Genomic DNA, 21,817 nt, shown 5'->3' with positions numbered 1-21,817 from the left:
AAACGGGAGTATTCATCTATGACTGAGAGGAAATAGATGTTTTTATTTGTGGAAGGCAGTGGTCCCTTGAAGTCAACGCTGAGTTGATCAAAGTGCTGAGTGGCCTTTACTACATGGACCAGTGGTAGGCGGAAGAAGGGTGGTTTGTAATCCCTGCAGGATTCATTCATGGTCCCGACTACTTAGATGGTGAAGGAGAGGTTCCTAGACTTAATGAAGTGGTACAGGCACATGATGCCCAGATGGCAAAGGGTTTTGTACAACATCTGAAGCTGTTTGGACTGCGGACTGGCGCAGGTCCAGGACAGAGCTTCGGGGGAGTCGTTGAGGCTTCCCTGGCCTATACTGGATGTCGTAGCTGAATGTGACCAGTTCAACTCTCCAGAGCAAGATCTTGTTGTTTTTGATTTTGCACCTGTGAGTGCTGCTGAACATGAATGCCACTGTGTGGTAGTCTATGAGAAGGATGAACCTTATGCCAGTCAGGTAGTGGCGCCAGTGGCAGACCGCTTTCACAATCACCTGGGCCTCCTTTTTGACAGCGGAATGCCCAAGCTCTGAACCGTGGAAGTTCCTGGAGAGAAAGGCCATGGATCTGCCCCCTTGGTTGAGGGTGGCAGCGAGGGCAACATGAGAGGCATCGCACTCCACCTGGAATGAGGTGGTCTCGTCCATGGCATGAATTGTGGCATTGGCGATGTCCTGTCTGATGCGGGCGAAGGCCGCTTGTGCCTCAGCAAGGAAGGGAAAAGTGGTAGCTTGGGCCAATGTGTGGACCTTGTCTGGGAAGTGGGGGACCCACTGTGACTAGTAAGTGTAGAGCCCTAGGCAGCTGCGAAGGGCCTTGAGCATGTGGGGGAGAGGGAGTTCCATTTGGGGGCACATGCTTTTGTGGTTATGACCGATGACACCATGTTCCACGATGCACCCCAGGATGGCGAGGCAGGTGGTGCTGAACACGCACTTCTGTTTGTTGAACGTGAGGTTCAGTGCCTCTGCTATCTGGAGTAATCTCTTCAGGTTGTCATTGTGGTCCTGCTGGTCGTGGCCGCAAATGGTGACATCGTTGAGGTACGGGAAAGTCGCTCTTAGGTTGTCTACCATGCAGTCCATCTCCCGCTGAAACATGGAGACTCCATTTGTAATGTGGTCCATCTCCTGCTGAAACATGGAGACTCCATTTGTGAACCCAAGTGGGACCCAGCAGAACTGATAGAGGCATCCGTCTGGCTCAAAGGCAGTATAAAATTTAGGCCGGGTATGGATGGGGAGCTGGTGGCAGGCTGACTTCAGGTCAATCGTTGACGATGTTGGCAATGCAGGGAAGAGGGTAGGTGTCTAGCTGGATGTACTGTTAATGGTCTGACTATAGTCAATGACCATCTTCAGTTTGCCACCACCTTTTATGACAAGGACTTGGGCTCTTCAGGGGCTGGTGCTGAGCTCTATAACTCCTTCCGCCAGAAGCCGTCTCACCTCGGCCTTGATAAAGGCCCTTTTGGCTGCACAGTAGCACCTGCTTTTGGCCGCTATAGACTTGCAGTCCAGCATCAGGTAGTTGAAGAGGGATGGAGGGGGCACCTGTAGGGTGGAGAGTCCTCAGGTAGACTGGGGGTGGTCGCTGGACTTCGTGCTGTGGTTGGTGAGTGGGGTAAGTGGGCCACCGAAGGCAAGGGTGAGGCTGAGGAGGTGATACTGGAAGTCTAGTCCCAGCATAACCAGGGCACAGAGCTTGGGCATGACCAGGAGCCTGAACCCTTGGTATGTTCCTCCCCACTGTCAAGTTCACCTAGCAGCACCCCAGTACCATGATGGAGCGGTCCTGGGATGCAAAAGCAATAGGGAAATTCGCTGGGTATACGTTGAGTTTCAGAGTACGGACCACATTCGGGTACACAAAGCTCTCAGTACTACCGGTATCAAACAGGCATTTTATTTCCTTCCCGTTGACACTAATGCCCATCCTTGAGCGCCTGAGTCCATGGTTCGGGTGTGTGGGGGTCAGCTGGTCTATGATGGTGATGCCTAGGAGATGCACATGGTGTCGGCATGGTCCGGCAATCCAGCCAGAAGTGACGTCATCCGTGCATGCGGAAGTTTGACGGAGAAAGATGGCGGTGCCTGTGGTAAGCAAATGGCGTTGGCGTAGTTGAACAGTAGAGTATAGTATCAGGCCCTTCCAGCCCATGAGCCTGTGCCTCCCCAACATACCCATGTGACCAATTAATCTACTAAATCCATGCAGACACAGGGAAAGCACACAAACTCCGTACAGATAGTGGCAGATTTGAACCAGGGTCATTGGCACTGTAACAGCATTGCTGAGCATAGAAACACAGGACATTACAGCATATAAACTAGTCCTTTGGCCCAGCTAGACAATGCTAAACTATCTTTCTGTCTTGTCCCATTCACCTGCACCTGGTCTATGCCACCCTCATCCGTGTACCTATTGAAATTACTCTCAAATATCCACTACCAGCTCATTCAACACACTCATCACTCTCTGAGTGAAGAAGTTCCCTCTAATATTTCACTTAAGCATTTCATCTTTGACTCTTAACCCATATCCTCTAGATTTTGTCTTATAACATAACATTACATAACAATTACAGCACGGAAACAGGCCATTAGGCCCTTCTAGTCCACACCGAACCAAACACCCCTTTCTAGTCCCACCTCCCTGCACAATGCCCATAACCCTCCATCTTCTTCTCATCCATATACCTGTCCAACCTTTTCTTAAATAATACAATTGACTCCGCCACCACTATTTCTCCCGGAAGCTCATTCCACACGGCTACCACTCTCTGAGTAAAGGAGTTCCCCCTCATGTTACCTCTAAACCTCTGCCCCTTAATTCTTAACTCATGTCCTCTTGTTTTAATCTTTCCTCCTCTTAACGGAAATAGTCTATCCACATCCACTCTGTCTATCCCTTTCATAATCTTAAATACTTCTATCAAATGCCCTCTCAACCTTCTACGCTCCAAAGAATAAAGACCTAATCTGTCCAATCTCTCCCTATACTCTAGATGCTTAAACCCAGGTAACATTCTGGTAAACCTTCTCTGCACTCTCTCCACTCTGTTTATATCCTTCCTATAATTAGGCGACCAGAACTGCACACAGAACTCCAAATTAGGCCGCGCCAACGTCTTATACAATCTCAACATCACCTCCCAACTCCTATATTCCATGCAATGATTGATAAAGGCCAGCATACTAAAAGCCTTCTTCACCACCCTATTCACGTGAGTTTCTACCTTCAGGGAACGATGTACCGTTACTCCTAAATCTTTCTGCTCTTCTGTATTCATCAATGCTCTCCCATTTACCACGTATGTCCTATTCTGATTCTTCTTACCAAAATGAAGCACCTCACACTTATCAGCATTAAATTCCATCTGCCATTTTTCAGCCCACTTTTCTAAGCAGCCCAAATCCCTCTGCAATCCTTGAAAACCTTCTTCATTATCCACTATCCATCCTCAGTAGAAAAAGCCTGCTGGTATTAACCTTATCTGTACCCTCATAATTGTGTATACCTCCATCAAATCTTCTTTCAATCTTTGATGCTCCTGCTTGTATTAACTTTTATGACCTTTCTCTATAACGTGGCTCTTCAAGTCCTGGACACATCATATTTTTCTGCACTCTTTCGCTCTCATTGATACATTTCCTGCAGGTAAGTGACCATAACTGCAGACAATACATCAGTTGTGGTTTCACCAATGTCTTGTTCAACTTCATCATAATATCCCATTTCCTGTAATCAGCACTTTGATTTATGAAGGCCAGTGGGCCAAAAGCTCTCTTTACAATCCTATCTACCTGTGAGGCCGCTTTCAGCGAATTATACACTGGATTCCCAGATTGCTTTACAACATATTACAGTTGTCTGCATTAAATTCCATCGGCCATTCTGCAGCCCATACTTACAACTAGTCCAGATCCCACAGCAAGCTTTGAAAGCCTTTCTCGTTGTCCACTACACCCCCAATCTTTGTGTCATCTGCAAGTTTGCTAATCCAATTTACCACATTATCACCCAGATGAAAAACAACAAGGGATCCAGCATCAATCCCTAAGGCACAATATGAGTCTCAGACCCCCAATTAGAGAGGCAATCATCTACTACCACTCTCTGGATTCTCCTTCAAAGCCAATGTCCAATCCAATTTATAACCTCATACTGGAAACGGACTGACTGAACCTTCTTGAATACCCTCTTATAGACAACATCCACTACTTTTCCTTTGTCAATTTTCCTGATAACCTCCCAGGAAAACCCTATAAGATTGGTTAGACATGACTACCATGCGCAAAGCCATGTTGACTATCCCTAGTCAGTCCATGTCTCTCCAATTATTTATTCTGTATATCTGGCTTCTTCAGATGCCTTCCAATAACTTTCCCACTATGATGTCAGGCTCACCAGCCTATAATTACCCAAATTATTGTTAGAACCTTTCTTAACCTACAAAATAACATTAGCCATCCTCCAATCCTTTTCCTATCTCACCTATGGCTAAGAATGTTTTAAGTACCTCTGTTAGGGTGCCTGCAATTTCTGCATGAATCTCCCTCAAGGTTCAAGGGAATATCTTGTTAGATCATGAGGATTTATCTACCCTTATTTGCCTCAAGACAACAAGAACCTCCTCCTTTGTAATCTATAAAGGAAGCATGACCTCACTGGTATTTACTTCTATAGAGTCCTGAGTAAATACATTAAGGATCTCTTCCATCTCTTTTGACTCTGTACATAGATGAGCGTTCTGGTCCCCTGATCTCCTTTTGCTCTTAATATACATCTAAAAACCCTTGACTGCCAGAACAACCTCATACCTTCTTTTAGCTATCCTGATTTTCATCTCAATTATTTTCGTGCATTTCTTAAAATCCTCAAGTGCCTTATTTTTTCCTTGCTGCCTATACCTGCAATGCACCTCCTTCTTCTTAATCAGGGCCTCAATCTCTCTCAAAAACTGAGATGTCTTTTACCTGTTGCCTTTAATTCTGGCAGGGACTTATTAACTTTGTGGTCTCATAATTTCCCCCGTTGTTGACCTCCTATTTAACAATCACACCTTTGCCAGAAAACAACTTGTCCCAATCCAAATTTGCCAGAAACAAAATTTATCTTTCTCCATTGTAGAATATTAACCCCAAGTCCAGACCTACTCCTTTCCATAATTATCTTGAAACTAATGGCATTATGATCACTAGATCTAAAGGGTTCCCCGACACACACTGCCATCACCTGCTCTATCTCATTCCCTAATAAGAGGTCCAGTATTACACTCTCTTTGGTTGAGACTTATTTGTATTGATTTAGGACCCTTTCATGATCGTGCTGCCTTTGAACCATTCATGTGCATAGAACATAGAATATTACAGCACAGTACAAGCCCTTCAGCCCAAAATGTTGTGCTGACTTATATAAACCTATTCCACAATCTAAACCTTCCCTGCCTCTCACCCGTAACCCTCTATTTTTCTTGTTTCCATGTGCCTAAGAGTGTTTTAAAATGTTCCTACTGTACCAGCCCCCACCACCACCCCTGGCATCACATTCTAGGCTCCCATCACTCTCTGCATATAAAAAAAAACGTGCCCCTGATGTCTCCTCTAAACTTTCCTCCCCTCACTTTATACATATCAATGCTTACCCTTTTTGAAAGGGGAATAATTTATACCATTTAAAGACCATACTTCACTTCAGTCTCATTGAATGAAGATACATTTATGACATCATATCCATTTCTCGCTTCACTTATTTTTTTGTTTTCGATCTCCAATGTATCATCTTATGGAACATGCCTATCATTACATAATGTACTAACTTTGCAATAATCAAGTGACTCCTGTGCCCACACCAAAGTTTAACTTTTATTTTCAGAAGCTATCTCTTTTTAACTGTATACAGTACCACAGCATCCTATTTCCACTTGTTCGATTTTGCACACTGTGGAGTTTGGCTGAAATATTTCTCTCTGTGGTTTGGATCGGATTAGTCTAGCAGTTGGTACAATTCTATTGCAGTGGCCCGAGTTCTAATCCGCCATTGCTAATGGCCCGAGTTCTAATCCGCCATTGTCTGTAAGGAGTTTGTATGTTCTCCCCGTGTCTGCGTGGGTTTCCTCCCACCCTCCATAACGTACCGGGCTGGTGGGTTAATCGCAATGCTGGAGGAACTCAGCTGGTCTTTCAGCATCCCGAGCACACAAAGATATATCGCCAACGATTTGGACCTGAGCCTTTCTTCAAGGAATAAGCAGAAACATCGGCAATATATCTTGGTCTCCTAGGCATGCTGAAAGGCCAGGAGAGCTCCTCCAGCATTTTGGTGTTTCTACTACAATCACCGCAGCTGCAGGCATTCGTGTTTCACACTGTTCATTGGTATATTTGGGTGGCATGTTCTCATGGTCCAGAAGGGTCTGTCATTGTGCTGTATGTCTAAAAGATAGAATTCCATTCTGCAATCATATTGAGACAAAATAATGGGTTTCCTTGGCATTTTCAACATATTGCTGACATAGGACCCTGAAATCAAACTTAAGTTCTACCTAATAGTTTTGATGAAAGCTTTTTATTCCAAATATAATTTGGCATGTTTCTTTCTCCGTTTGTGCTTATATGGCTTTCTCTTTATTAATGAATGTGCACTTGATGTTTTCTTGATCATCGATGCTTGTGTTTTATCAAAGTGAATTGATAAGGTTTCAGAACGTAGACTCTCTTTATGCAAGTCATTTATTTTCCAGTTTTAACCCTGATCTCATCTTCCATCTTTATTCTGTAGCCATTTGTACCAATGCTAGATCAGATAAAACTATATTGGACTAGCCTTGCCAAGCGAACCCAGCTCAGCGCAGACATTGGCGACTTCAGGGGTTTCTACAAGCCTCTAAAGGCTGTGTACGGCCCCTCACCCCAAGACCAAAGCCCGCTGCGCAGCTCAGACGGCAAAGTCCTCCTCAGCGACAAGATCTCCATCCTCAACCGATGGTCAGAACACTTCCAATCTCTTTTCAGTGCCAACCACTCAATCCAAGATTCCGCCCTGCTCCAGCTCCCTCAACAGCCCCTAAGGCTAGAACTGGATGAGGTCCTCACCCAGGATGAGACATATAAGGCAATTGAATAACTGAAAAGTGGCAAAGCAGCAAGTATGGATGGAATCTCCCCAGAGGTCTGGAAGGCTGGCGGCAAAACTCTGCATGTCAAACTGCATGAGTTTTTCAAGCTTTGTTGGGACCAAGGAAAACTGCCTAAGGACCTTCGTGATGCAATCATCATCACCCTGTACAAAAACAAAGGCGAGAAATCAGACTGCTCAAACTACAGGGGAATCACGCTGCTCTCCATTGCAGGCAAAATCTTCGCTAGGATTCTCCTAAATAGAATAATACATTGTGTCGCCGAGAATATTCTCCCAGAATCACAGTGCGGCTTTCGCGCAAACAGAGGAACTACTGACATGGTCTTTGCCCTCAGACAGCTCCAAGAAAAGTGCAGAGAACAAAACAAAGGACTCTACATCACCTTTGTTGATCTGACCAAAGCCTTCGACACCGTGAGCAGGAAAGGGCTTTGGCAAATACTAGAGCGCATCGGATGCCCCCCAAAGTTCCTCAACATGGTTATCCAACTGCACGAAAACCAACAAGGTCGGGTCAGATACAGCAATGAGCTCTCTGAACCCTTCTCCATTAACAATGGCGTGAAGCAAGGCCGTGTTCTCGCACCAACCCTCTTTTCAATCTTCTTCAGCATTATGCTGAACCAAGCCATGAAAGACCTCAACAATGAAGACGGTGTTTACATCCGGTACCACACGGATGGCAGTCTCTTCAATCTGAGGCGCCTGCAAGCTCACACCAAGACACAAGAGAAACTTGTCCGTGAACTACTCTTTGCAAACGATGCCACTTTAGTTGCCCATTCAGAGCCAGCTCTTCAGCGCTTGACGTCCTGTTTTGCGGAAACTGCCAAAATGTTTGGCCTGGAAGTCAGCCTGAAGAAAACTGAGGTCCTCCATCATCCAGCTCCCCACCATGACTACCAGCCCCCCCACATCTCCATCGGGCACACAAAACTCAAAACGGTCAACCAGTTTACCTATCTCGGCTCCACCATTTCATCAGATGCAAGGATCGACAACGAGATAGACAACAGACTCGCCAAGGCAAATATCGCCTTTGGAAGACTACAGAAAAGAGTCTGGAAAAACAACCAACTGAAAAACCTCACAAAGATAAGCGTATACAGAGCCGTTGTCATACCCACACTCCTGTTCGGCTCCGAATCATGGGTTCTCTACCGGCATCACCTACGGCTCCTAGAACGCTTCCACCAGCATTGTCTCCACTCCATCCTCAACATTCATTGGAGCGCCTTCATCCCTAACGTCGAAGTACTCGAGATGGCAGAGGCCGACAGCATCGAGTCCACGGTGCTGAAGATCCAGCTGCGCTGGGTGGGTCACGTCTCCAGAATGGAGGACCATCGCCTTCCCAAGATCATGTTATATGGCGAGCTCTCCACTGGCCACCGTGACAGAGGTGCACCAAAGAAGAGGTACAAGGACTGCCTAAAGAAATCTCTTGGTGCCTGCCACATTGACCACCGCCAGTGGGCTGATATCGCCTCAAACCGTGCATCTTGGCGCCTCACAGTTCGGCGGGCAGCAACCTCCTTTGAAGAAGACTGCAGAGCCCACCTCACTGACAAAAGACAAAGGAGGAAAAACCCAACACCCAACTCCAACCAACCAATTTTCCCCTGCAACCGCTGCAACCGTGTCTGCCTGTCCCGCATTGGACTTGTCAGCCACAAACGAGCCTGCAGCTGACGTGGACATTTATCCCCTCCATAAATCTTTGTCCGCGAAGCCAAGCCAAAAAAATATATATATATTGTTCATCAGAAAAATGGGAGTTGGAGAGCTTGGAACTGGACTGAGAACTGAAAGCCAAGAAAGTCACCTGCATAGACAAAGAATTGGTGGAGGATCTCAGCAGGTCAGACAGCATCCACAGGCAGAAAGGATCGGTCAACCCTTTCAGATTGGGACCATTTCTACCCATGGATGCCGACTGACCAGCTGAGTTCCTCCATCAATTTTTTGTCTGCTCAAGATTCCAACATCCACAGCTTTAGCATTTCTCCAAGACCTCCTTTTATAATCAAGACTGATAGGGTTACTTACAATTTTTTTTAACTGATGAAACTCTGTGAGAACAGCACAAAATGTACATTTGCATTCATTTGGTTTTAAGAATGTCACAACAATGGTTTTCAAAATGCACTGACCAGTGCTTGCTCGTGAGCTCTGAGATTGGTGACCTGGTCTGTCCTAATATCAATATGAGCCTGTTGTTCGACTGACCAATTGCATTTTAGTTACTCTTTAAGCCGATTCTGGCCACTTAAACCCATGGTGCCCAATGACACCCAAATTAACCAGAGAAATTAATTGGGGTAGAAACCAGCGAACTCCCAGGCAGACACAGGGAGAACGTACAAGCCCCTTACAGGCAGCACAGGATTCGAATCCAGGTCGCTGGCGCTGTAATAGAGTTGTACCAACCACTACTCTAATCAAAACTGGATCTATTCCTCAAAATGTACTGGACCTAATTTTGCCGATAGCTGATTAAAAATCGGAAAATCACCTCGGAAATGAACCAAAAATGAAAAGCAAAGAATTTGCGGCTTATTTATGATGCGCTGCTTTCCACCGTAAAATTCCTGCCAAATGCTTCAACTATCAACAAAAGAGCTAGTGCCAAGAAATTTTTTGCCAACGCCCATTATGTTTCTTCCTTTTGGCTCTCATTCAAGATTAAAATACTCCGTTGTGTGAAAATATTTTGCCTGGTTGGTCGAGTTTACAGCCGTTAATTATATTCAATCACATTCTGAATGTTATCCTACTTGTCTGCTGTATATTTTGTTTTGAGAAATGCAAATTCCTGTAAAGTGTACAATCCTGGCAGATTAATCATACTCTGCAGCAATCATGTTGCTAATAAATGAGGAGTGGCTTTTTATCTTGGTTCAATTGCAATTTCAATTTAGATATGCTGGTTCATGAGCCCATACCCCACCCCCCACCTGGCCCCGCCACCCCCACTAAAATACACCAATTAGCCTACAATCCCTGTTGTATGTTTTTCAAGTGTGGGAGGAAACCAGCGCCCAGTGGCAACTATCAGAGGAACTGAAACTCTTTCTTTCACACAAGATCACAAGACAAAGGTACAGAAGCAGGCCACTAGGCCCATCGAGTCTGTTCCGTAAATCTACACTAAGCTACTCTACACTAGTTCCAATTTCCAGCCTTTTCTCCATATCCCTTGATGCCCTCACTAATCAGACACTTGTCTATTTCTTGTTTAAAGACTCCGAGTGATCTGGGTTCCACTGCTGTATGCGGCAGCGAGTTCCACAGATCCACATCCCTCTGGCTAAAGAAGTTCTTCCTAATCTATGTTTTATATGGATAACCTATAATTTTCAGACTATGGCCCCTTGTCCTCAATTCACCCACCAAGGGAAACATCTTACCTGCATCCAACCTACCTAAACCCTTCAAAATACGAAAAGCCTCTATGAGATCTCCTCCCATTCTCCTATATTCCAATGAATACAACCCAAGAGGTGCCAAATGCTCCTCGTGCATTAGCCCCTGTATTCTGGGAATCATCCTAGTAAATCTCCTCTGCACCCTCTCCAACAACATCACATCCTTTCTAAGATAGGGGGCCCAAAACTGCACACAATACTCCAAATGGGGTTTCACTAGTGCCCCAGAGAGCCTCATTAACACATCTTTACTCTTATACACTATTCCGCTTGAAATGAAGGCCAACGTAGCCTCAGCTTTCTTCACCACCAATTTCACCCAGGTCCCTTTGCACATCCAAGGTCTGAATTTTCACCCTGTCCAAGTAGAATTCTGCCTGTTTGTTTCCACTGCCAAAATGTACAACTGTACCTTTCTCTATGTTAAATCTCATCTGCCATAATTTTGCCCGGTCTCCTAATCTGTCTCTATCCTTCTGCAACTTTCTGCTCTGCCACCTATCCTGAGATCATCTGCAAATTTGGCCAGAAAACCATTCATGCCACAATCCAAATCATTAATATAAACTGTAAACAGCAGCGGCCCCTGTGGAACACCACTTGTTACGGGCAGCCATCCCGAATGGGAACCCTTAATTTCAGGTGTTACAGTTCAGGATTTAACCTCAACAGCTTTGACTTGCCAGAGCAGCACACAGGCAAAGATGTGTTTTTTTTTATTGCTTTATTTACCAACACCACAGACCTCATAGAGTGGCACAGTCATGTGGGCCAGTAGAGCTGCCGCCTCTTCGACAGCCCTGGTTCAATCCTGACTGCGGGCACCGACTATATAGAGTTTGCCCCGTTCCGTTCAGCTCTCCCACATCCTAAAGATATGCAGTTTGGTAGGCTAACTATAAATATCCCCTCGTGCGTCGGTAGGAACTGACAAGAGTTGATAGGAAAGAAGGGAGAAGGAAGCAGGATTAGCATAGGAGTGCTCACTTGATTGCCAACAGTGGCTTCATGCCTGTTTCCCCGGCAATTAACTCTGACCCAGGTCGTGAACGTCAGCAGATGGTTTGGCCCCCATGCGTTATTCGCACTTCAGTCCGATTTGGTCCACTGACAGAAGTCACAGATATGATCAACCCTGCAGGTAGGGGCTAAATCCTCAAGTGATTGGAGTAATTGAATCTTTGTACTGCGCATTGGCAGCAGATCCCTAAGCAGAAGGGCACGAGAAGAACAGAGAATCTTGAATTTACATTCATTGGAAATACAACTGCCAACTTCCACACAGCTGGTGCCCAAACATATCCTGATGAGATGACCAGATTGATCCAATCTATGTATTTATTTAGATATACAGCAGAGGAACAATGAAGCATGGAACACAGAACACTACAGCACAGTACAGGCCCTTCAGCCCTCAATGTTGTGCCAACCAATATATTCCTTAAAAAAACGTACTAAACCTACCCTCCCCATTTCCAATTAGCCTACCAAACTGCACATCTTTAGGATGTGGAAGAGCCGAACAGAACGGGGCAAACTTTATATAGAAAAAAACCTACCTTCTATTTTTCTTCCATCCATGTGCCTGTCTAAGAGTCTCTTAAATGCCCCTAATGTTTCAGCCTCCACCACCACCACTCCTGGCAATGCAGTCCAGGTCCCCACAACTCTCTGCATAAAAAACGGACTCCTGGTGTTTCCCCTAAACTTCCCTCCCTTCACCTTGTACTCATGTCCTCCGGTGTTTTCTACACCCGCCCTGGGAAAAAGGCACTGCCTGTCCATCATATCTATGCCCCTCATAATCTTATAGATTAAATCTCTATTAAGTCTCCTCTCATCCTTCTATGCTCCAAAGAAAGAGTCCCATCCCTGCTATCCCTTACTCTTAAGTCTTATTTTCCAATCCCGATAACATCTTGGAAAATCTCCTCTGCACCCTCTCCATAGCTTTACAATCTTCCTATAATGAGGTGACCAGAACGGAACACAATACTTTAAGTGTGGTCTCACCAGAGATTTGTAGAGTTGCAACATGATCTCTCTGCTCTTGAACTCAATCCCCCTATTAATGAAGCCCAGCACCCCATAGGCCTTCTTAACTATCCTATCAACCCGTGCGGCGATCTTGAGGGATGTATGGATTTGGAATTCAAGGTCCCTCTGTTCATCCACTGATCAATAGCCCTGCACACAGCCTTCTGGTTTGTCTTTCGAAAATAAAGCAGAAACATTGAGGATAATTCCTCAGATTACCATTGTGGTGGAACATGGAATCTTTTATGTCTACTTCAAATGCATCCTTTTTATTTCTGGCATTGCAACACCTGCTTATTTAACATTAGTCCAGGCTTTTGTGTCTGCATGGGACTTGGCCACTTCCTGTGTAAGAGTTGAGAGGATTTGTGGCTGAGATTACAGAGGCTTGATATAGGGGGCTGGATGGGGGTGAAGAATATTGAGAAATTGGATGCAACTGAGCAGATTGTGGCTCAAACGTCTGTGGAGAAATGCCAGCATGCGGCTGCTGCTTTGGAAGTAGAAGTATAAGTGACTGACAGCTGCCAACATTCGTTACTACAACCCGATGGTATGGATGTTGAATCTTCCAATCTCAGATAACCCCTGTGTTCCTTTCCCACTCCCACCACTTGGACCTTTATTCTCTTTCTCTTTGCTCACCTTCCTCACTTCCATCTGCCTATCACACATGGGTGAATTTGCCCCTGGCCCACTATACAACCACGGAACACTGCAGCACAGAAACGGGTCATTCAGCCAATGACACTACACTTATCGGCAGAATCACAAATGGCCCTGAGGGAGCACACAGGAGGGAGATAGATCAACTTGTTGAATAGTGTAACCACGACAACCTTGCACTCAATGTCAACAAAACCAGGGAGATGATTGTGGACTTCAGGAGAAAGTAAAGGGAGCCTAGTCCTCATCGAGGGTTCAGTAGTGGAGAGGGCCAAGAACTTCAAATTCCAGGGTGTCAACATCTTTGAGAATCTGTCCTGTCCTGTCCTGGAGTCTCCAAGTTGATTTAATCGGAAAGTATAGCCAGCAGCTATACTTTATGAAGTATCTGAGGAGGTCTGGTATGTCAGCAAAGACTCTCATAAACATTTACAGGTGTACCATGGTTGCACCAAATCTCAGAATAAGCTCCAGAGGGTTCTTAACTCGACCTGAGACATCACAGGCACCAGACTTCACTCCATCAATGACATCTACATGAGGCAGTGTCTTAAAGCAGCCCCTCCACCCAGGCCATGCCTCTTCCCTCTACTACCGTTGGGAAAAAGGTACAGGAGCCAGAAGACGAGCACCCAGCGGCACAAGGACGGCTTCTTCTCTTCTGCCATCAGATTCCTGAATAATCAATGAGCCACAGACTCTGCCTTACTTATTTTTTAATATATATAGTAATGTCATAAGATGGCTCTAATATGTATATTTGCACTCCAAATTTCATGACTTGCTCATGACAATATGTTCTGATTCTGATCGAGTCTGTGCTAAACTATTAACCTTCCCATCAGTCTGCATTTGCCCCCTTCATCCCTCTCTTATCTGATTCCAGGCATCACCGTTCCGCATCTTTCACTACCTGCGGGTGGTGGCCTGTCTTTTCATATGTTGGCAAGAAGTGCAGATGAAGTTGATGCAGGGTGGGGGGGGGGGGGGGGGGGGGTGGGGGGGGAGTGGAGTTTATGTGATGGTCTGAGTTGTTTCTCTTTCTAAATAGGTGCACTGCCAGGCTGGACATTTTCTTCTGATTTCCTGCATCTGAATTTTCTTACCTTTTGATGACTTTTACTATTTCTACATTCATAAATGCCTAAAATTATTCTAATATCTTTTTTCTGTTAATTTTATAAAGCAGCCATAATGTTTGTTTTCGATGTATCGGAGAATCGGACTTTAAAACAATGCCACAAAATCTTGGCCTCTTTGACAAGGGGACGAGATTCCGCCCAGAGATTTTGCTCCTATCAGAGGTCCTCCTGGGATGTGACCTCACCGATGAGAGGCTTACTCTCACTTGAGATCTCTTTCTGCCTCACTAGGTGCCAGGGGATTGGATTGTTTCGTCCCCTGTCCAGCTGAGTTGGTGTCAGGGGCTGTCAAGAGCATAGATTGCAGGTCAAATGTAGTTTGATTCAACAGATTGTTTCCTCCATAAAGTAGGAAGGATTTCAGAACCTAGATGGGGAGGAGATTCTTCAGGCAGAGGGTTGTGAACCTGTGGAATTTGTTGTCACGGGTGGATGTGAAGGCCAGGTCATTGTCTTTAAGGCAGAGATTGAAAGGTTCTTGATCAGCCAGGGCATCAAAGGTTATAGGGAGAAGGCCGGGCAGTGGGGCAAGGCAGACTCGATGGGCTGAATGGATTATTTTTACTTTAATTTAGACATTCAGCATAGCAGTAGTCCTTTTTGGCCTTTGAGCCTGTGCCGCCAAATTACATTCAATTTTCTACAACCCCATACGTTTTGAAGGATGGGATGAAACCAGAGCACCCGGAAGAAATGCATGCAGACACTTGGAGAATGTGCAAACTCCTTACAGACAGTGCCGGTTTTGAATCCAGGTCGCTGGTGCTATAATCGTGTTGCGCTAACCGCTGATGCCACCTGTACCACCCCATTTCTGAGGTGTATGCATCTGACTCTAAGTGGGGCAACAAAATTGGCACACCAAGTGAGGGACAAGGTGGAGGTGGCACACCAAATGGGGGACAAGGTGGAGGTGGCACACCAAGTGGGGGACAAGGTGGAGGTGGCACACCAAATGGGGGACAAGGTGGAGGTGGCACACCAAGTGAGGGACAAGGTGGAGGTGGCACACCAAATGGGGGACAAGGTGGAGGTGGCACACCAAGTGGGGGACAAGGTGGAGGAGGCACACCAAATGGGGGACAAGGTGGAGGTGGCACACCGTGGGGGACAAGGTGGAGGTGGCACACCAAATGGGGGACAAGGTGGAGGTGGCACACCAAGTGAGGGACAAGGTGGAGGTGGCACACCAAATGGGGGACAAGGTGGAGGTGGCACACCAAGTGGGGGACAAGGTGGAGGTGGCACACCAAATGGGGGACAAGGTGGAGGTGGCACACCAAGTGAGGGACAAGGTGGAGGTGGCACACCAAATGTGGGACAAGGTGGAGGTGGCACACCAAGTGGGGGACAAGGTGGAGGTGGCAGATTCCAGATGGAGGGGGCAATGGGGGAGTGAGGGTTTGGTGATAGGACGCCAATCAGCTTATGGACTGGATCACCTGGAATATTTGGAGCAGGGCTGACAATTCCTGGAGGATGCTTCAAATTAGCTGATCAAAGTTAAACGTGACCTGAGCCTCTTCCTTCAACCTTACCTGCGCATGCTCCTTCAGGATAGGTTTGGCAGCTTTGGAGCTGGAACAATTCCCCACAGGGAGCAGAAATAAGGGAAACTGAGCATGCTTCCAGAAGTGACCTTGCATCAGATAAAGAAAAATTCACCTTTATTACAAGAATATTGGAGAGAGGAAATTCTGAAGCACCTTTGCAGGATGCTGGTGAGACCAATTTTGGAATATTACATGGACTTTTGACAGAGTCATACTTGGCCCAGTTGGTAGAGAATGTTTAGATTGTTGTGAGAAAGTCAGCACAACATCATGGGCCGAAAGGCCTGTACTGCGCTGTAATGTTCTATGAGGACAGGATGGTAGACCCCAAAACAGATCTAAAAAGTGAAGGAACAATAGAAGAAAATGGGAGGCAGCATTATGAGAGAATAACGGATGGTCTGAAGGAAGGTTATCTCCAGACTAATTGAGTACGTTATGCTACAAAGGAAAGCTGAATGAATGTTGTATCTCTGGTAAAAATGCTGGGCATGCAGATGATCAGAAATTGTGAGCCCTCTGTTGAGTTTGAATGATGGTATTGTGCCCAGTCAGAAGGGTGTGGCTGCTTCTCACCATCCACACTGGTGGACAAAGGCACATTGGGGCAGACTGCGAGTGAGCCGGTGAACTAGAATTTGTGGTCATCCTAGTTAACTGAATGGAGGTGCACCTTAAATTCGAGTTTGAACTCGCCTGGGCAGAGGAGATCCATTATGAGGACCAAATACAGAGTAATAAATTGAAAATAGTAAAGGAATATCTGGGTGTATGGATGGCAGGAAGCAAGGAGATAAAAGAAGGGGAAAGTTCTGAAAGAAGTGAACTAGAACAATCAGGCCTGATCAACATCCTCTGCTGCTACCCCCTCTCTCACCCCTCCCACCCTTTCCTTCTTGCACCCACTATTTTCCCTCTCCATGATGTCTTGATCAAGAGTCTTGACCCAAAATGTTAACAAGGAGATTTACGAGAATGATCCCTGGAATGAAAGGGTTATCAAAAGGGAAGGGTTTGACGGCTCTAGGACTGGAGTTGAGAAAGAATGAAGGGGGAATCTCATTGAAATCTATTGAATGCCAAGAGGCCTGGATAGAGTGGATGTGGAGAAAATGCTTCAGATGGTGGGGGAGTCTGGGGTCAGGGGGGCACAGCCTCAGAACACAAAATTGTCCCTTTAGAGCAGAGATGAGGAAGAAGGTCTTCACTGGAGGGTTGTGAACAACCAAATTCATTGCCACAGACTGTTGTGGAGGCTGAGTCATTGGATATATTTAAGACGGTGGTAGATAGGTTCAGGAACCAAGGGAATCAAGGGTTATGGGAAGAAGACTGGAGAATGAGGTTGAAAGAGATAGTAAATCAGTCATGATGGAATGGTGAAGATGGGCTGAATGGCCCAATTCCACTCCTGTGTCTTATAGATTAATTTCTTCTCCTTCCCCTTCCCCCCCCCACCCCCACCCCCTCTCCCCACTCTTATTGATGCTTCTCTACCCAATGAATTTCTCTTGCAGGTAAACAAGAAAGTCTGCAGATGCTGGGGTCAAGGGCCATACACAAATGTGCTGCAGAAACACAGCAGGTCACCCACATTCAAAGGAAGTTGATGTTTCGGGCCTGAGCCTGAATTCTACGAACTGCAGTTCCTTCAGCAGATTGGTTTTTATTCACACTTCCCCTTTGTTGTAGAAGGGCTGTATGAAATCCATAGAAATCACTTTTGAATTTGGACAAGCTGATCTTTTTCCCTCTGGTTAAAGACCTCACTGATTTTGATTGTGTCTGGACCTTTGTGCACCTGATAAGAATATCTCTCCCATGGGCATAACTCGTTAGGAGAGAAATCTCTCGTCTGCGCTACTTTCCCATTCCAGGAGCGCTCGCTTGCTCACTGTTACTGAATTCAGAATCAGAATCAAGATTTATTGCCTTGAACAAGTCATGAAATGTGGTGTCTTGCAGCAACGTTATAGAGCAAACATTTATATTATAACCATCTTACAACATGACAATAAAAAATAAAAAAAAACAAAATTACAATAACTACAATAGTGGTGGACGAAAAGTCTTTGGTTCATGATTATTCAGGTTTCCGATGGCAGCGGGGAAGAAGCCGTCCTTAGGCCGCTGAGTCCTTAGGCTCCTGTACCTTTTTCCCTGATGGTAGCAGAGTGAAGAGGGTGTGGCCTGGGTGGTGGGGAGTGCAGATGGTTAAACCTTTCTTATAACTTCAGGTACATTACGACATCAAAATGAATGTTGCTGTTATATGTAACGCAATAAGATATTGGAGCAGCAGAAGGCCATTCGGACAATTGAGTCTGCTCTGCCATTCCATCATGAGCTGATCCATTCTCCCGTTCAGCCTCTCTCCTGTGTCTTCTCCACGTAGCCTTTGATACCCCGACTATTCAGATAGCTATCGATCTCTACCTTAAATACACTAGGGTAAGCCACTGTTTTGAGTTCATGAAGATGTATTCATAATGAGCATCCAAATAGACATGCAATATATCTATATAACATCACTCCATATACATACAATTATCATTCAATGGCATCTGTCCTTTGTTAACAGATCTCAGGCATATTTATATTACAGCATCCCTATTCTTTTGAAGAAGTAAATACCCAATAATTAAGCTAGTTTGTTTCCAACTTATCTATAAAGCTTGTTCATTGTAACCTTTACATAAATCTATTTTTAAATTTCAGATGACTCCCTCGAGTGCTTCATCTGTCGTGAACCAGAGATGACAGACCGAGATTTACTACTGCAGTTCTGTGACTGCAAGAGTTTAGTTGCACATCACAAATGCTTGCTGACCTGGATACAAAAGGTAACAAAAAGCCATGGATGCCTACAACAAGCAATCAATTCATTTGAGGAAACCAGGCCATGAATATGCATTGAAATTCCAAATGGGAAACAAAACAACCATCCTCCCTGCGAGGACAGGACGGTTTGAAAACTGGAAGCCCTTTTCCCTCTAGCTAATTAGCATTTGCAGCATTCAGTAAATGGCTTTACAGGATCATCCCACTAGTACTTTGGGTTTTTACAAAGCAGTGGATTTTGTACTTTGAACTGCAAATCTCACTTTCTAACCACATGCAATCCTTTTCAGTGACTTTAATTGATTTTTTTTTTGTAAGTCATTTCTATGTTTAAATTCCCAGATTATTAATTCTGGACAGTTGGCAATTCAGCGGCCAACCTCTAAATTTTGTAATCTCACCCCTTATCAATTGCCTCGCTAAGCACCTTTGCTCCGTCCGCGTCAATGACAGGGATCTCCTAGCAGCCAACCATTCCAAACCTGTGCCCCAAGGTATGTCTGCACATGGCCTCATGTGCTACCAATCCAAATTGAAGGAGCAACACCTAATATCCCCTCTGGGCTCTCCATATGGATAGCATTAACACCAACTTCTCTGGTTTCTGGTTTCTCCCTGTTTTCCCTTTCTTACCTCTCACTCTGTGCCCTTTCCTCCAGCTCTCCATCCCTTTCCTCTCCATCCCCTCTCCATCCACAGATCCATCCCCTTTCCATCCACAGATCCATCCCCTCTCCATTCACAGATCCATCCCCTCTCCATCCACAGATCCATCCCCTCTCCATCCACAGATCCATCCCCTCTCCATTCACAGATCCATCCCCTCTCCATCCACAGATCTATCCCCTCTCCATTCACAGATCCATCCCCTCTCCATCCACAGATCCATTCCCTCTCCATTCACAGATCCATCCCCCCTTTTTGTTTTCTGTTGTGCCTTCTCTCCCTGATTCACCTATTGCCTCCTGCCTGTGGGCCTGTGCTCCTTCCCCTGTACCTTGCCCATCACCACTACTTTGTTCGGGTGCCTGTCTACATTTTTCTCATACTTTGATGAAGGGCTCAAGCCCAAAACATTACTTACATATCATTATCTTTACTATATATTGTTTGAGGGCAGCACGGTTGGCATGGCAGTTAGAGCAATGCCTTCACAGTGGCAGCGATCGGGACCAGACTGGGGTTCGAATTCCGTGCTGGCTGTAAGGAGTTTGTACGTTTTCCCCGTGCCTGAGTGGGTTTTCTCCGGGGGCTCTAGTTTCCTCTCACCATTCAAAACCTACCGGGGGTATAGGTTAAAAGAGTGTAGGTAGGGCATCACGGAGTCGAGGGCCGAAATGGCCTGTTGCTGCCCTGTATGTCTAATTTTTTGCATTGTATTTTTACTTCAATCACTGCATCTGCAGACTTGCACGTTTTACTTCCCCTCAACCACTATTTGAGGTGTTTTCTACCTTCCAGTTCTTTGGGTCAGTTTGTTGAACATGTCCGAATGCCTGCTAGTTTTCCTCAGAAAGCCAAGATTTGTTTGATTTTGGCCCCTGTGGTGCATTTAAGGCATAGCGTTAAAAGTCCTTTCCAAATGCAAATAATGTTTGAGGACAACAGAAATGCCTTTTACAAATTTTTATTAATTTTCAGGATGCAGTTGTAACGAGGAAGCCTCAATCCCTAATGGACTCGAATCAGAGAAAATATATCACATGATCATGTCAGTGCCTGCTTTATTTGCCCCTCCTCCTCCCCCCACATCCCCACCCTCAGACACTAGGGTCTGTGCACTGGCAGATAACTGTCAGAGGATGTTTCTCAGTATGTTTGAGTGTAATGAAGGTTTCTGGTTTTTTTCACCTTTCAGCCAGTGAGTTCCATACTGCATCAACTTCTGCATGAAAAAAATCTGTTCCCATTTGCCCTCTGGTCTTTTTCCTTTGGTTTTTCACCTCTCTGATAAAGGACAGAAATCCTCCCTATTAACTATATCAAGACCCATCATCTCAGTTGTATCTCCCCTCAGCCTCCTCCGTTCCAAAGAACCAAAGACATTTTAATCTTCATTCATCACTCAGATCTTCCAGGAGTAAAACACGAAAATCTGCGGACACCGTGGTTGAAGTAAAAACACAAATGCGGTAAAAACTCAGCAGGTCGAACCGCGTCCTTTGTGCAGCAAAGGGGAAAATGCATAACTGACGTTTCGGGCTCGAGCCCTTCATTAAGGTATGGGAAAACGTCAGCAGGCGTCGAACAATAGAGTGAGGGGGGGTGATAGGTGGAGAAGGGAGGGAGGGGACAGCAGAGATCAAAGAGAGGAGGGAAGGCTGGAGAATGGAGGGAGAAAGGAGGGAAGAGAACTGAAAGGGGAAGGGAAGGGGGAGAGGGAAAGAGGAGAGCAGGTTGCAGAAGGTGGAAAAGTCAATGTTAGTGCCATCTGGCTGGAGAGTGCCCGGACGGGAAAATCTACTGTTGCTCCTCCAAATTGCGGGTGGTCTTGGTGGGACAGTGCATAGGCCATGGACAAACGTCTGAGTGAGGGAGCATGACACAGAACTGAAATGGTTGGCTGCTGGGAGGTTTCTGTCACTGGTGCGGACAGACCAAAGGTGCTGAGCGAAGCAATCTCCCAATCTGCGCCCAGTCTCTCCGATGTAGGGAATGCCACAAAGGGAGCACCGGATGCAGTCGATAAGTCCTCTGGATGTAGAAATGAAGTGTTTCTTCACGAGAAAGACCTGAGGTGGGGGAGGAGGTGCAGGCGCAAGTGTTTCACCTCCTGCGGCCACAGGGGAAGGTGCCGGAGTGGGGGGGTGGGCACCTTTTTTTCCCAGGGCAATAATAGCAAATACTGGAGGATATCTGTTTGTGAGTGGAGAAAAGTTTAAGGGAGATGTCAGGGGTAGGTTATTTTTACACAGTGGTGGGTATCTGGAATGCATTGCCAGGGGTCGTGGTCCAATAGGGATCTTCAAAAGACTCAGC

At 45.7% G+C, this 21,817-nt stretch overlaps 1 protein-coding gene across 1 annotated transcript in view; it reads left to right on the top strand.

The window, feature by feature from the left end:
- LOC138763988 (uncharacterized) overlaps positions 1-21,817 on the top strand; it is a 326,058-nt gene that overhangs the window by 33,463 nt on the left and 270,778 nt on the right. Inside the window, exon 2 of the mRNA XM_069939114.1 lies at positions 18,716-18,840. Within this exon, the coding sequence (XP_069795215.1) occupies positions 18,716-18,840 (125 nt within the window). The remainder of the gene's footprint in view (positions 1-18,715; positions 18,841-21,817) is intronic.

Source organism: Narcine bancroftii, chromosome 5, assembly GCF_036971445.1.
Source record: "Narcine bancroftii isolate sNarBan1 chromosome 5, sNarBan1.hap1, whole genome shotgun sequence".
Classification (NCBI taxonomy): domain Eukaryota; kingdom Metazoa; phylum Chordata; class Chondrichthyes; order Torpediniformes; family Narcinidae; genus Narcine; species Narcine bancroftii.
This window is presented reverse-complemented; position numbering and strand designations above follow the sequence as displayed.